This window comes from Eriocheir sinensis, chromosome 51 (genome assembly GCF_024679095.1).
Source record: "Eriocheir sinensis breed Jianghai 21 chromosome 51, ASM2467909v1, whole genome shotgun sequence".
Classification (NCBI taxonomy): Eukaryota; Metazoa; Arthropoda; class Malacostraca; order Decapoda; family Varunidae; genus Eriocheir; species Eriocheir sinensis.
The window spans coordinates 3,412,081-3,424,677 of NC_066559.1; the positions used below are offsets into that span (position 1 = coordinate 3,412,081).

Sequence of the window (12,597 nt, forward strand, 5' to 3'; positions counted from 1 at the left end):
GATGAATAAAGTGAACGTTTGAAAGAAGTTTTATAATAATCTGCTGGAAACACAAACCTAAGAAATGGGACATCAATTTTTATTGATAACAGACAAAAAACATGAGTCTGGACACATCACAAAAGAGAGAGAGATAGGGAGAGATTACCATTAGCTTATATCTAGCACAGTTTTTTCTATGATACGTATTCATTTCCATTTTCTCAATATTGTATCCAGGCTTTTCTTCTCCACTCCCCTTTGCATTCCCCTAACCTTTCTCTCTAGAACTCCTTTAGCTCCATTTTACAGAAGCATTTTTCTTGACTTTTGTGTTCTACTTCTTTGTATTTTCCAAGAACATTATTTTTTCTACATTTTCTTCACATACTCGTTGTTCCAGGACAGCGTCGAGCCTTCCACCTCCACCTTGTCATAGTACCATTTGCGGTTGATTCTGCGGGGAGAGTATAAGGTTATTAAATGGAAACAAATCAACAGCTAAACTAAACATGTACACGAGAAATCACTGCAACTATTATAGCAAACAATGCCAGGAAAACAGAAACAGAATATGATCAGCAAAAAGAATGGTTCAGTCAATGGCAATGGTATCAGCAGTAGAAATGAACCACTGTCCCCACTCACCTGCACTCCTTGCCACACTTCCCTGAGCCACACTTGCTGCAGGGGAAGTGGCAGCCGGGACAGGTGCTGATGAGGCAGTCACAAAGGTCCTTCCCCGAGGCCAGCAGGGACCCGTCAGGACCATGGAAGGCTGATGCTTGTGAACTGCGCCCCCTGAGGATGACAGTGAAGCACCAAAACTTTACTTAACTTATTGTTGCAAATGGCGAGTGTGTGTGACAAGCTTCTGTTTTATTTTTACTGTTACAATAATTATTATTATTAATAATATTTGATGCAAAATTTATTTTACTTGTTTATTAATGTTTTTTTGTGTGAAAATATCTAGATTATATCATTACTGCACACACACATGACACACACACACCCAAATTTGTATTTTATTCATCTATACTGAGATTATCACAAAAAAAGGACCACAATATTGTGTGATTTTGTGGTCAATGAATCTATCTAAACATGATCTCTATCTACCTATCTGTCAACCAACCAATTAATCAGTCTAATTATCTATCTATCTGTCAATAAATCAGTTAATCAATATTTATCTATCTATCAATCCATCAATCACTACATATGTGTGTACCTGGTGTTGCTGTTGAAGTACTGGACTTTCTTCTTTTTCCGCCTCATCCGCTCACTCGTCTTGGGATTGAAGTTTTCCATGAACTCATTGTTGACCTTCAGACCCTCCAGGAGCGATGCCATCACCTGCACGGACCACCCCCACCATCACTACATTAAATCATCACCACCGTATAACATGCAATGCCACTATCAAGTCAACAGGATCATCACCACCACCCACATACCCTCCCTACCACCACACACTAGCACCATCACCATGCCCACGCACCATAACGTCATCTCTCCTAGACTGCATGCACCACCACCACCTCCCTCACCACCATCAATTTCAGCAGCACCAGATCACAGCCACTATCTCCACATCAATCTACCTATTTATATCTTTGATGCCCTGTCACCACCTCACTGCCTTCTAAAATTCCATCATCCCATCACAATGAACATATAACACTATATATGTTTGAACTGGATACTACAGATATACAGAGTGATGATGGCCTGTTTTATGAGCCATTACTGAAAATACAATCACACACACACCTGGAGCTACATATAGTACTACACAGATGAATAGAGGGGTGACCTAATCATGGCACGGAGCATGTACAGAGGGGAGACTTGCTGGTAAGAGATCGTGGCATGAACATAAGTTGAGAAAACAAGATGCAGAAATGCTGTAAAAAAAAAAACTGGGGACATTCTCAAAAGAATCATTGGTACTTGGAATAGTCAGGATGCGGAGATAATTAGAGCTGAGAACATCTATGAATTCAATACAAAGTTGGATGGAAGTAGACATGGAGAAAGGACAATTCAAGCTTAGCCAAAATCATGTATGCTACAATCAGATAATACACATGTCATGCTAAACTGTGTGAATAGGTTTTTTTTTATTTATTTATTTTTTTTTTTTTTACAGCAAAGGAGACTTCACAAGAGCACAAAAAAGGAAACTATATAAAAAGCCCGCTACTCGCTGCTCCTGTAAAGAATCCGAAGAGGTGGCCGTAAGAGCAGTCATGTATCTTGAAACTCCAGTAACTTGTTCATATCTATCAAGGAAACATGCAGGGAACTATACATCAGAAATACTGGGCAAAACAAAATAATCAACACAAATGCTCCTCAAAAAGAACAAGGAGGTAGAACATGCAGCTAGGAGAATACCTCTAGCTGTGAGGCAGAAGCTGAGCACATGCTGAGCTTCATGGCCGCCACGATGAGAGCAGCAGACTATTGAACAAGCTTGTGTATAAGTCAGTTTTTAAGATTCAATTTCAAGATTCATGAATGCTTTTTTTCTTGGGGGTTACTGCCACTACTACTACCAGCAACTACTACTACTACATCTACTGCTACCACTACTACTATTACTACCACCACTACTATTGCTACCCCTACTACTACTACTACTATGACTACTACTACAACTACCACTATTACCATCACTGCCACTACTTTCTTTGGGGTTTGATTAATTCCTGAACAGAACATATCATGGTCTATGAAGGTTGACTTGCATGATGTGAGGTTGACTTCAAAGGGCATACAGCAAGCACAACAAGGAGGGAAGCAGTGGATAACAGGAATAATTTTCAACATACAGCATCACTAGCCTCGTCATAGTCGGCAGTTCTACGGCAAGCAGCGAAAGTTTGATGCGTGTCACCTAAGAGTAATTTTGATTCGATTTGACGTCATCCTTCAAGTCTCACAAACACATCACTGGATTCAATGAACTCCAGTGCCTTGTTGGATGTATAATGGTATAAGTTTGTGATAAATCATTTTGTAACGTATTCGTATGTCTAGTGTTGTTTATGAGTTTCAGAATGTGTTATCTGCCACCTCTATTCTATTTAGCTCTCAAGAAATTTTGAAACCAATAGGGAAAGCTAGTGTTGATCCATGTTTCCAGGTGTGTGTGTGTGTGTGTGTGTATGAGAGAGAGAGATAGAGAGAGAGAGAGATATCCAATGTTTCTGCACTGGACACCAATTTCCAAAGAGACACTGACTGGCAAGAGGAAGCTCATGAACTAACAAGAACTAGAGGCATACTGACCAACGATGTTCCTCTGCTGGACCGCTGAGATGTCTATGAATGAGAGAGACTTTCAGACACTCGTTAACAAAAGACATTAAGGCACATTAAGTTAAACAGCAAATACGTACAGCCTTCGGTGGACTCCCCAGATATTAACTCACTGCAAGGAGGTATTACCATGAATGATTACACAGGGGGATATAAATGCTTCTGTTTCTTCATGGTTACATCAGAGCCATAGAATAAGAGAATTTGGCAAACTTGATCACAGGCATCATTTTATAACCTAAGAAGCTGAACGAAATTGAAATTGGTGACACAATAGTGTTTGCATATTGTCTAGGTATCATCAGGATCTCAAAGAAGAGCCTAGAGCACAAAAAAATCACTATTGTATCAGCATCAATCTGAATTTCAGGTGACTCATTTGGTAACAACATGGTACCAGAGATGAAGCTGGCCAAGTTCTATTCTCTGGCTCTGAGTTGAACTAGCTGCACTTTGTTTGAGATCTGAGCTTAGTCTGAGAACACTAACCACACTACCTAAGAATCCTTAAGCCACACAGCTTGGTCAGGGGATGGCAGGGAGGAAACTGGTAAGGCAGAATGATGGGATTTAGGAATATATGGAGGAGAGAGGTGGGAGGCGGGTGTCAAAGATGCAGAAAAGGAGTACAAGAATAGGGAGAACTAGAGTTTTGCCCTCTTGAGGAAGGCTATGGACAGTACAAGGCATCAGAGCTATAAACAGATAGACACAACTTGAGATGGAAAAAAAATGTTGGGGTTTTCATTCAGGGTGTTCTGTTACCCCTGAAATTATACTACATTATCATAAGGACAAATGGACTCTGCAGGATGTCAGTCAGCCAACACTGGGCAGCTCCTGTAAACTTAACACTGCTTATCATCGCTATCCATTAATTTATCTAATCGTTCCTTGAAGGTGTCTTTTGTATCGGCACTCACCACACAACTACCAAGCCTGTTCCTGACGCCCTCCACTCCATAAAGTAAACCAATTCTTGTGTCTTCATTTATGACTTCATTGTGACATCATCATCATCATCTATTCTCCTTTCATAAAAAATACATGATGAGGTGATCAACTCTCAAGAAAAAAAAAAGAAGGTTGTCATGTTAGGCTTAGCTTGGAAGGTTAGTTTGTGTTAGGCTGGCAAGGTTAGTTTTTGTTAGGCTTATCCTCTGGTCATGAGCATATATTTCACACCCTCAAGGTCAATCTCCATAATGCATGAGAAATAAACATGTATATGCACACTACCCTACAGTCTACTCCCAAAATGTATGGTACAAACAGTGTAACCATGATACCTATAGTACCCTTAAAAATGTGGTGAGTCTTTAACCCGGTAGCAGCGACGGGCCAAATTTGTGGCTTTACCGTGTAGCAGCGACGGGCCAAATTTGTGGCTTTACCGTGTAGCAGCGACGGGCCAAATTTGTGGCTTTACCGTGTAGCAGCGACGGGCCAAATTTGTGCCATGATATAAACCCCCCAAAATAGATGATGCATAAATTGATCGCAAATGCTTTGATATATATTATGAAATGGTTTGTGAGAGTGATGATTTTTTCTCATTTTTTTTGCTTAGAGGGACCATTAAGAAACATGATCCCCGCTGCTACTGGGTTAAGCTTTCAAATCCACAGCCATATGAGCTTTTCATTCATTTATTTATTTTTGTTTATTAATTTTTTGTTTTGTGTGTGTGTGTATGAGTGTGTTCTTACCTTATCTATTTGTATTTCTACAGGACTGAGTCAAGTTCATGGTGTGCTATATGCTGTGTGTCAGGTGTGTGTATGGGCAAAAATGCAAGTCCACCATCACCAACAGCCCTTCAAAAATACATTCCCCAAAATCAGAACTACCATACAAATACAAAAAAAAACAGCACCCCCACACAACCACAACCACCACTACTACACAACCACAACCAGCACCCCCACACAACCACAACCACCACTACTACACAACCACAACCAGCACCCCCATACAACCACAACCACCACTACTACACAACCACCACCAGCACCCCCACATAACCACAACCAGTGCTGCCACACAGTCACACAACCACCCCTGTAGTGTACTGTGTCCTGTGCAGCAGCAAACCAAATGTAGTATGATTCACAAATAGCAATAAAATATTCAATCAATAATGAGCTAGTAGGATGAGCAGGTCTGATAGTGCAACCCTAAGACCAATAGCAATGGAGTCTGATGGGGTGCCAAGTTATGTGAGTGATAATCAAACAGTGCAGCCCAAAGACAACAAGTATCACAGGGCAAAGACTCGGGTAGTGAGAGCTAACACAACTATAAATTTTTTGTCATTCAGAACCACACTGCGCAATAGCACTAAGACATTGGATAAATCTATCACACACATCGATATATACACATACATACATGCATACACACACAAGCAAACTATGTGCATGAATACCACCAGGTGGACTATGGTTGTCGCCTTGCTCAGGTGAAGAAGTTTTTTACTGGTAGGAGCAATTACTGTTCCCACTTAAGCAACAGGGATGGGGTGTGTGGTGTGTGAGGTCCCAGCAGTACCTATCGGTAAGTCCAATGAGTTTAAGAAAGCTCTTTCCAGAAGGGTACTGACTGGCAATCATGAGTTCAGCATATGATCAGACCATGGGTGAATAACACACACACACACACACACACACACACCTCTGATAGCTCAGTGGACTATGGCTCTGCCCTGTCAGGTTCCATCCTGACACTCTGAGGTACAATGCCCACTCGGGCCAAGATTTTTCTGCTAACAAGTGGTTCCTGACCCTCTTTGAGCAAGGGGTATGGGGTGTGTAGTGTGTGAATGTCCCAGCAGTACTGAGAGATCTACTACATTTGCATTGCTCTAACTCAGAGGTTCTCAAACTGGGTGTCATAGCACCCTGGGGTGCCACAAGATCATACATTTTGAATCTTTTTTTTTTTTCTTTTTATGTTAGGCTGTATTTATAACTCGTAAGTTCATCTAATTCGACTGATGAGTTCTGTTTGGGCATGTACTGTACCGTGTGTTATTTCTGGTTTGAGTATGAATAATAATTTCAATTCATTAATTAAAGTAATTTAAACAGGTACAATTGTATAGAAGAAGTTAATTCATGTGAGGAGGGGGGGGGGAAGGGTGCCACAAAACAGTTTATACAAGTTCAGGGTGCCATCACTGAAAAAAGATTGAGAACCTCTGCTCCAACTGCTGGTGATGATGAGTCCAACTCGTGATAAGGCCATGGTGGTGAACTACACACACACAAACACCATGAAAAAGTTCAGAAGTGGGCTGACAAGACCATCTGAGCACCTCCTAAACATCTACCAGGACACACTTGACACTCTAGGCTTCCCAACTCTGTGACCAATGCCACAAGACACTCGTAAGCTCTGGGCAGGGGCTCCACGCACATCCATCTACACTGTAACCTCCTGTCACCTCCACAAAGTGTGATGAGACACCTAAGCATCCTTATGCCCTTCAGTAAATACAGACAGGTATGAATACAGTTCACAAAATTGTGTTTATTGTGTCATTCCACCCTACTCTCAACTTTACAATCTTTCCACAGTAAAGTCCCAGATATTTTTCTTCTTTTTACTCTCACCTCAAGGAAGCTTGCTTTAAAAATTTAACATCCCTGATGTATATTTTTTCACCTTGTAAATGAATACTTGTGATGTGTACTTTTAGCTACATGGCTGCCTTTCCCTCAATAAATCATAATTATCATCATCAATATTGTCATTATTATTACACACACACACACACACACACACACACACACACTTACCCGTTGGTCTGGGTCAAGCAAGGCTTTGGGTTTGTTTTTCTTGGGGCGGCCGACGCGGGGCGGCGGGGGCGGCAATGGTGAAGGCAGTCGTTCCTCAGGGGGCGGCACCTCTCCCAGGCCCTAAGGGTGAAGGGTGAAAGGCAGGGTTGGAAAAATCACTGAATTAAAATAAAAACATATATTTAATTGATCTTATATTATTATTATTATATATTTTTTTTTTAATATATATGAAGATACCCTTTTCAAGGTCATTTTCTTTCTGGTTGGTGCATGGAAACATAAAGCATGATTACATATAACAAAACTGTATATATTAAATAAATTTTTTGTGTTCCTGCACGCCTCACCACATTCAAACCCTTAATATCTACACTCTCTCTCTAATACCCATGTCCACTCTATTGTTATATTTCACTGGTAGTCTACCCCTTATACCCTCTCCCTCATTCCAACCCTCATACACTCTTCAGTCATCCTCATTCATTCTCGTCACAAGTCCAAACCATCTCAAAGCACCACGCTTCACCCATTCAACCACTCCACCATCCACTTCTTCAATAACACCCATACCATGATTCCAATACATTACTTTGTCCGTCTCATCCAAAGACACCACATACAGCTCTTGAATATCTCATTTTCACTCCACATATTCTTGATTACTGTGCTACATTCCACATTCATGTCTCTGATGAATATGATACAAGTTGGAAGAAAAATGATGCTTCTTATAATCTTCTTCAACCCCATAATCACATTTCTTCTTGTCATGTCTCCAGTTACATCAACCCCATTCCTTTTTTCTTTGTACAGTGACACAATGATGACTTCTCCAGTTTTCTAGCACCTCACCCTACTTCCACACCAGAATGCATCTCAACAGCATCCAATCTACAACTGCCTCTCCACATTTTAAAATTTCTGTTGTTATTACTCTCTCTCTCTCTCTCACTTACTGGCTCGTCCACCACCATCTCCTCAAACTCCATGTCGCCATCGTCTTGGTTCGCGTCATCACCTTCCGTTTCATCATTCCATGCGGAGAGCGCCTTTACCTCGTCCTTATCTGTCACATCCTCCCAAGTGTCACCCTTGTAGACCTCCAGCCCCAGGCCCCCGCGGCGATTCTCTGGCACCTCGGAGGCAGCTATGGGCTTGTTCGGCATTCGTTTCTATGGGGGGAGGCGGAGGTAGGGAGGGAAGGAGATGTTAGGGAGTGATGCTACTGATTATCTTCAGATGTAGTAGTAGTAGTGAGGTGGTGGTGGTAGTAGTAGTAGTAGTAGTAGTAGTAGTAGTAGTAGTAGTAGTAGTAGTAGTACAGGTAACTCTCGATTTACGCGTGTTTGGTTTACACGTTTTTTTAAATAACGCGGGGTCCAAAATCCATATAAATGTTTAATTTACACGTTTTTTCACTTGTACGCGATATTTTATGGAGTGGCCACCAGATGTCTCACGCAACTGGACTCACACGGCGCTGCGGCCACAAAGCTGAGCTCAGTTCTTCCCGCGCACCACTTGAACAACAATACAGTACCCACGCTGCCACAATCAGTACCGGTACAATATGGTGCTATACAGTACGGTACTGGTACCAGACTGCTCAGTACCGGTACCAATACCAGTCGCTCATGGTGTCCCTCATTTCTTTCTCACACAAGTGAGGCTGAGACTGAGTGGATATCTCGGTGATATGGATATTCTCTCTCTTTCTCTCTCTCTCCACTAAATGAAGTGAATATTTATTTTTCGATAGAAACCTACCTCTTGTTTGATTTACATTGTTTTTTATTTACGCGACCTCTTCAAGGACACAATACTCGCGTAAATCGAGAGTTACCTGAAGTAGTAGTAGTAGTAGTAGTAGTAGTAGTAGTAGTAGTAGTGGTAATGGTAGTAGGAGTAGAAGTAATGGTAGCAACAATTCCTTCAAAATGCCATTCAAGAGATAAGGGACAACATCAACCAGGAATATCTACAAAACCTAGCTGATGGTTAAGAAGAGCCGAGGGCACCCCATACGCTATTAATTTTGGTAAACAGCCGCTTAGTACCAATTCTAATTCAATTAATCATTCACAACCGAGTCTTGGAGCATCAGCGCCTTCTGCCACCACCAGCACTGTGGCTATCTGTGCGTGCCCACCTTGAGCTCCGTTGGCAGGTAGGTGATCAGGCTGTTGAATAAGGAGGTAGACACTGGGCAGCAGGTCAGGATCTGTGCGATGCCGCATGCCTTGCACTTCCGGGGGAACTCCTCCTGAAGAAAGCACCTGAGGGAGGAAAGAAAGGAATGACAGCCACAGAGGAGGAGAAGGAGTAGGAGGAGGAAGAGGAGGAGATGTATAGCCAATTTTACAATGGCAAGAATAAGATAAGTAATTACATGATGAGTGCAAGGGAGCAAGAAAGAAAAATAAAGAAAAAATAAAAAGGAAAGAAACAGAAATAAGAAAAAAAGGAAAAGACAGTGCAACAATGAAGGAAAGCCCCCTTGCTTGCAAGAAAGAAGGAAAGAAAATATAAACATAAGGAAGGTAAAAAAGAATGAAGAAAAAAGGAAAGGAAAACTACAGCACAAGAAGGAAGAAAAAACTCACTTGCAGCCCTTGTCACAGTGCTCTTTCCTCGGCTCCCTCTTGAACCGCTGGTAGAACTGTCGGCAGCCCTCGCAGGCCACAACACCAGCAATGCGTGTAATGCCCCACTGGATGGAGTAGAAGCGTGTTGCCTTGCACACGCCGCACTCAACTCTGATCCGTTTCATCACATTCTTGCCTTCCTCGGTTGCTGAGGGGACAAACAATCTCGCTCAGGACTTCTTAGGGATTGAAATATTAAGGCTGGCAAAATACACAATTGTACACATTTATCAGCCACCCTCCCCAAAGAAAAATGTGTATACGTAGTTAGTATATTCTACCAGTCCTAAAACATGGCTCAGAATATTGAAGCCTCATATAAGATCTATAAAGCTAAAACATGTACAAAGAGAAATGGAGAGAAAAATGTAAAAGTCTGGGTGTATAATGGGGATTGGAAGCAAGCTCAATGGACTGGGAAACAAACAAAGGTTGATAATATTCTCTAAGGATGATTAAAGCAGAAAAGTACATGGACAGGTGGAACTAATGACAGTTGGATAACCAATGTTACACAGGAATTGTATAAGTTAGGGTAGACACAGGATGAGGTGGAGAGATGAAATTAGAGCATTTGCCAGAGCAGGATTCAGTACACTGACATCAAAGAAAATAATGTACAGGATATTGGGAAAGGCCTTTATCCTGTAGTGAACTAGAAATAGCATGAACATGATGATTATGATGACTGAGGCTTTGGTATTATAAAATGAGGTTGCTATGAATGTCACAGGAATTTAGGCTGTGTGTGGATAAAACATAATTAGATTGATGGGAAAGTGAGTCAGTACTTTTGCACAAATAAAAAATATAAACACTGAAAAACAATTTGCCTCTTCACTATATAATAAACAAAAAACAACTTACCAATCAGCCTGTTGTATGACGGCATGAGCACCGCCGGGATCCTGATGTTGCTGTCGTTGGGCTCCATTGTGTATGCGTCTGTTTGTTTCTGCTGTTGTCACGTACGTCCAGGTGCTGTAGCTTATGGGAGCGAATGCACCTGAAAAGAAGTCAAATCTGTGTTATGCAGTCGCTACAATTGGTGTGAGTTGGTCAATGGCCTCTTGCTACCAGCGTGAACAAGATACAGGGACTGAAAGGATGGAAAATAACACAAGAACATTGAGGGCAGTGGCTGGCCAACCTATTGAAAAGTTGGCCAACCACTCAACAGGTTGACCAACCACTGCCCTCAGCGTTCTTATGTTACGTATTTTCTCTCCTTTCAATCCCAGTATCTTGTCCACAGCTGGTAGTCTGTAGAATGACTATCGGGGAACTTCTTCCATTTAGTTCCACACCCCAGCACGCCACAAAAGGAGGAAGCGATACAAAGCTGAACAGGTCAAAAGAAGATGAGCAATTTGTTTAGTTGGTCCTCCAGAACTTGGACCAAACTTGAACTTGACAAGTTGTGCACGGCACCTATAGCGACAATGCGTTATATACCATCCCTAGGAAGGTTACTTTAGGCAGGAGGGATTGCTTAGGTTTGTTTCATAAAAAGACTGCCGAAGTAATCTGCATTCTCAATAGACCTCTAAGGCTTTACATCACTTCATAGTTCTCTCTCCTTCCTTTGTATACTTTAACTGTTCACCTTTCTTTGTTTCCAGCTCTACGTGTTAATGGTGCCCTGTCCTCGTGGTGCTCAGTGACCCCTGACCTCGTGCCTGGTGAGGCTCTTCCCGACTTTCCACTCCCAGACACAAAACTGTTCTACAAACCCTTCTCCTTTCTCTTTGGACCTGTATCGCTTCTCCCCCTCCTCTTGATCCTCTCCTCCGCTTATTGACGCACTTTCCTTTCCAGTGGCGTTGCTCTATTTATCTTTCCTCACTATAATAATACTAAAACACACCATCCAGCACTCAAGCCGCCGCCGCCTGCTTGTTTGTTTACGTTTGGCCGGGAGTGACAGAGCACGCGCGGCCTTCAGGGGAGACTCCTTTGGTTTATTACTGCATGCCTCCCGCGGCTAGTATCAGGGGAGACTCCTTTGGTTTATTACTGCATGCCTCCCGTGGCTAGTATCAGGGGAGACTCCTTTGGTTTATTACTGCATGCCTCCCGCGGCTAGTATCAGGGGAGACTCCTTTGGTTTATTACTGCATGCCTCCCGCGGCTAGTATCAGGGGAGACTCCTTTGGTTTATTACTGCATGCCTCCCGTGGCTAGTATCAGGGGAGACTCCTTTGGTTTATTACTGCATGCCTCCCGCGGCTAGTATCAAGGGAGACTCCTTTGGTTTATTACTGCATGCCTCCTGTGGCTAGTATCAGGGGAGACTCCTTTGGTTTATTACTGCATGCCTCCCGTGGCTAGTATCAGGGGAGACTCCTTTGGTTTATTACTGCATGCCTCCCGTGGCTAGTATCAGGGGAGACTCCTTTGGTTTATTACTGCATGCCTCCCGCGGCTAGTATCAGGGGAGACTCCTTTGGTTTATTACTGCATGCCTCCCGCGGCTAGTATCAGGGGAGACTCCTTTGGTTTATTACTGCATGCCTCCCGCGATCAGTACTTTTTGTTCTAGCTGACCCGTCCTTCAGGGGAAACTCCTCTGGTTTATTATTGCATCCCTCCCGCGACCGCCATTGAAATTCCTAATGCAAGAGTGAACCAGCGTCTTCATTCTTTCACCCCTTCCGCGGGTATAAGTACTCTGGAACAGCCTTCCTTTGTCTGTATATCCTATCAGTCTTATATAAAAATTAAGTAAAGATTGCCTTTACTTTAATATACTTAACCCGCCATTTGAGCAGGGCTGCCGTTCGGCGGAAATTAGTTTGCTAAACGGAAGCAGACGACGCACTAAGGACATGACGTCATCT

At 42.5% G+C, this 12,597-nt stretch overlaps 1 protein-coding gene across 5 annotated transcripts; it reads right to left on the minus strand.

The window, feature by feature from the left end:
- Positions 1-64: 64 nt before the first annotated feature.
- LOC126982544 (uncharacterized) lies at positions 65-11,694 on the minus strand. 5 transcript variants are annotated; one of them, XM_050834690.1, is made up of 10 exons: positions 11,625-11,694; positions 10,625-10,763; positions 9,716-9,905; positions 9,262-9,388; positions 8,069-8,284; positions 7,110-7,229; positions 3,280-3,312; positions 1,214-1,338; positions 628-780; positions 65-436 (listed from the first exon to the last, which is right to left on the minus strand). In XM_050834690.1, exons 2-10 carry the CDS (start codon positions 10,689-10,691, stop codon positions 352-354), a joined length of 1,116 nt encoding a protein of 371 aa, XP_050690647.1. In that variant the 5' UTR covers positions 10,692-10,763; positions 11,625-11,694; the 3' UTR covers positions 65-351. The 5 variants fall into 5 exon arrangements, with proteins under 5 accessions (XP_050690647.1, XP_050690646.1, XP_050690648.1 ...); XM_050834689.1 differs by having other exon boundaries at positions 11,491-11,675; XM_050834691.1 differs by having other exon boundaries at positions 11,564-11,663.
- Between the last annotated feature and the right edge of the window lie 903 nt (positions 11,695-12,597).

Excerpts from the sequence above, each read along its gene's own strand:
- LOC126982544 (XM_050834690.1), bottom strand. The coding sequence starts at position 10,691 with ATGGAGCCCAACGACAGCAACATCAGGATCCCGGCGGTGCTCATGCCG. Across the intron at positions 3,313-7,109 it reads TGCTTGACCCAGACCAACGG|ACATCTCAGCGGTCCAGCAG; the intron begins GTAAGTGTGTGT and ends TCTCATTCATAG. Across the intron at positions 1,339-3,279 it reads CCAGCAGAGGAACATCGTTG|GTGATGGCATCGCTCCTGGA; the intron begins GTCAGTATGCCT and ends TGGTCCGTGCAG.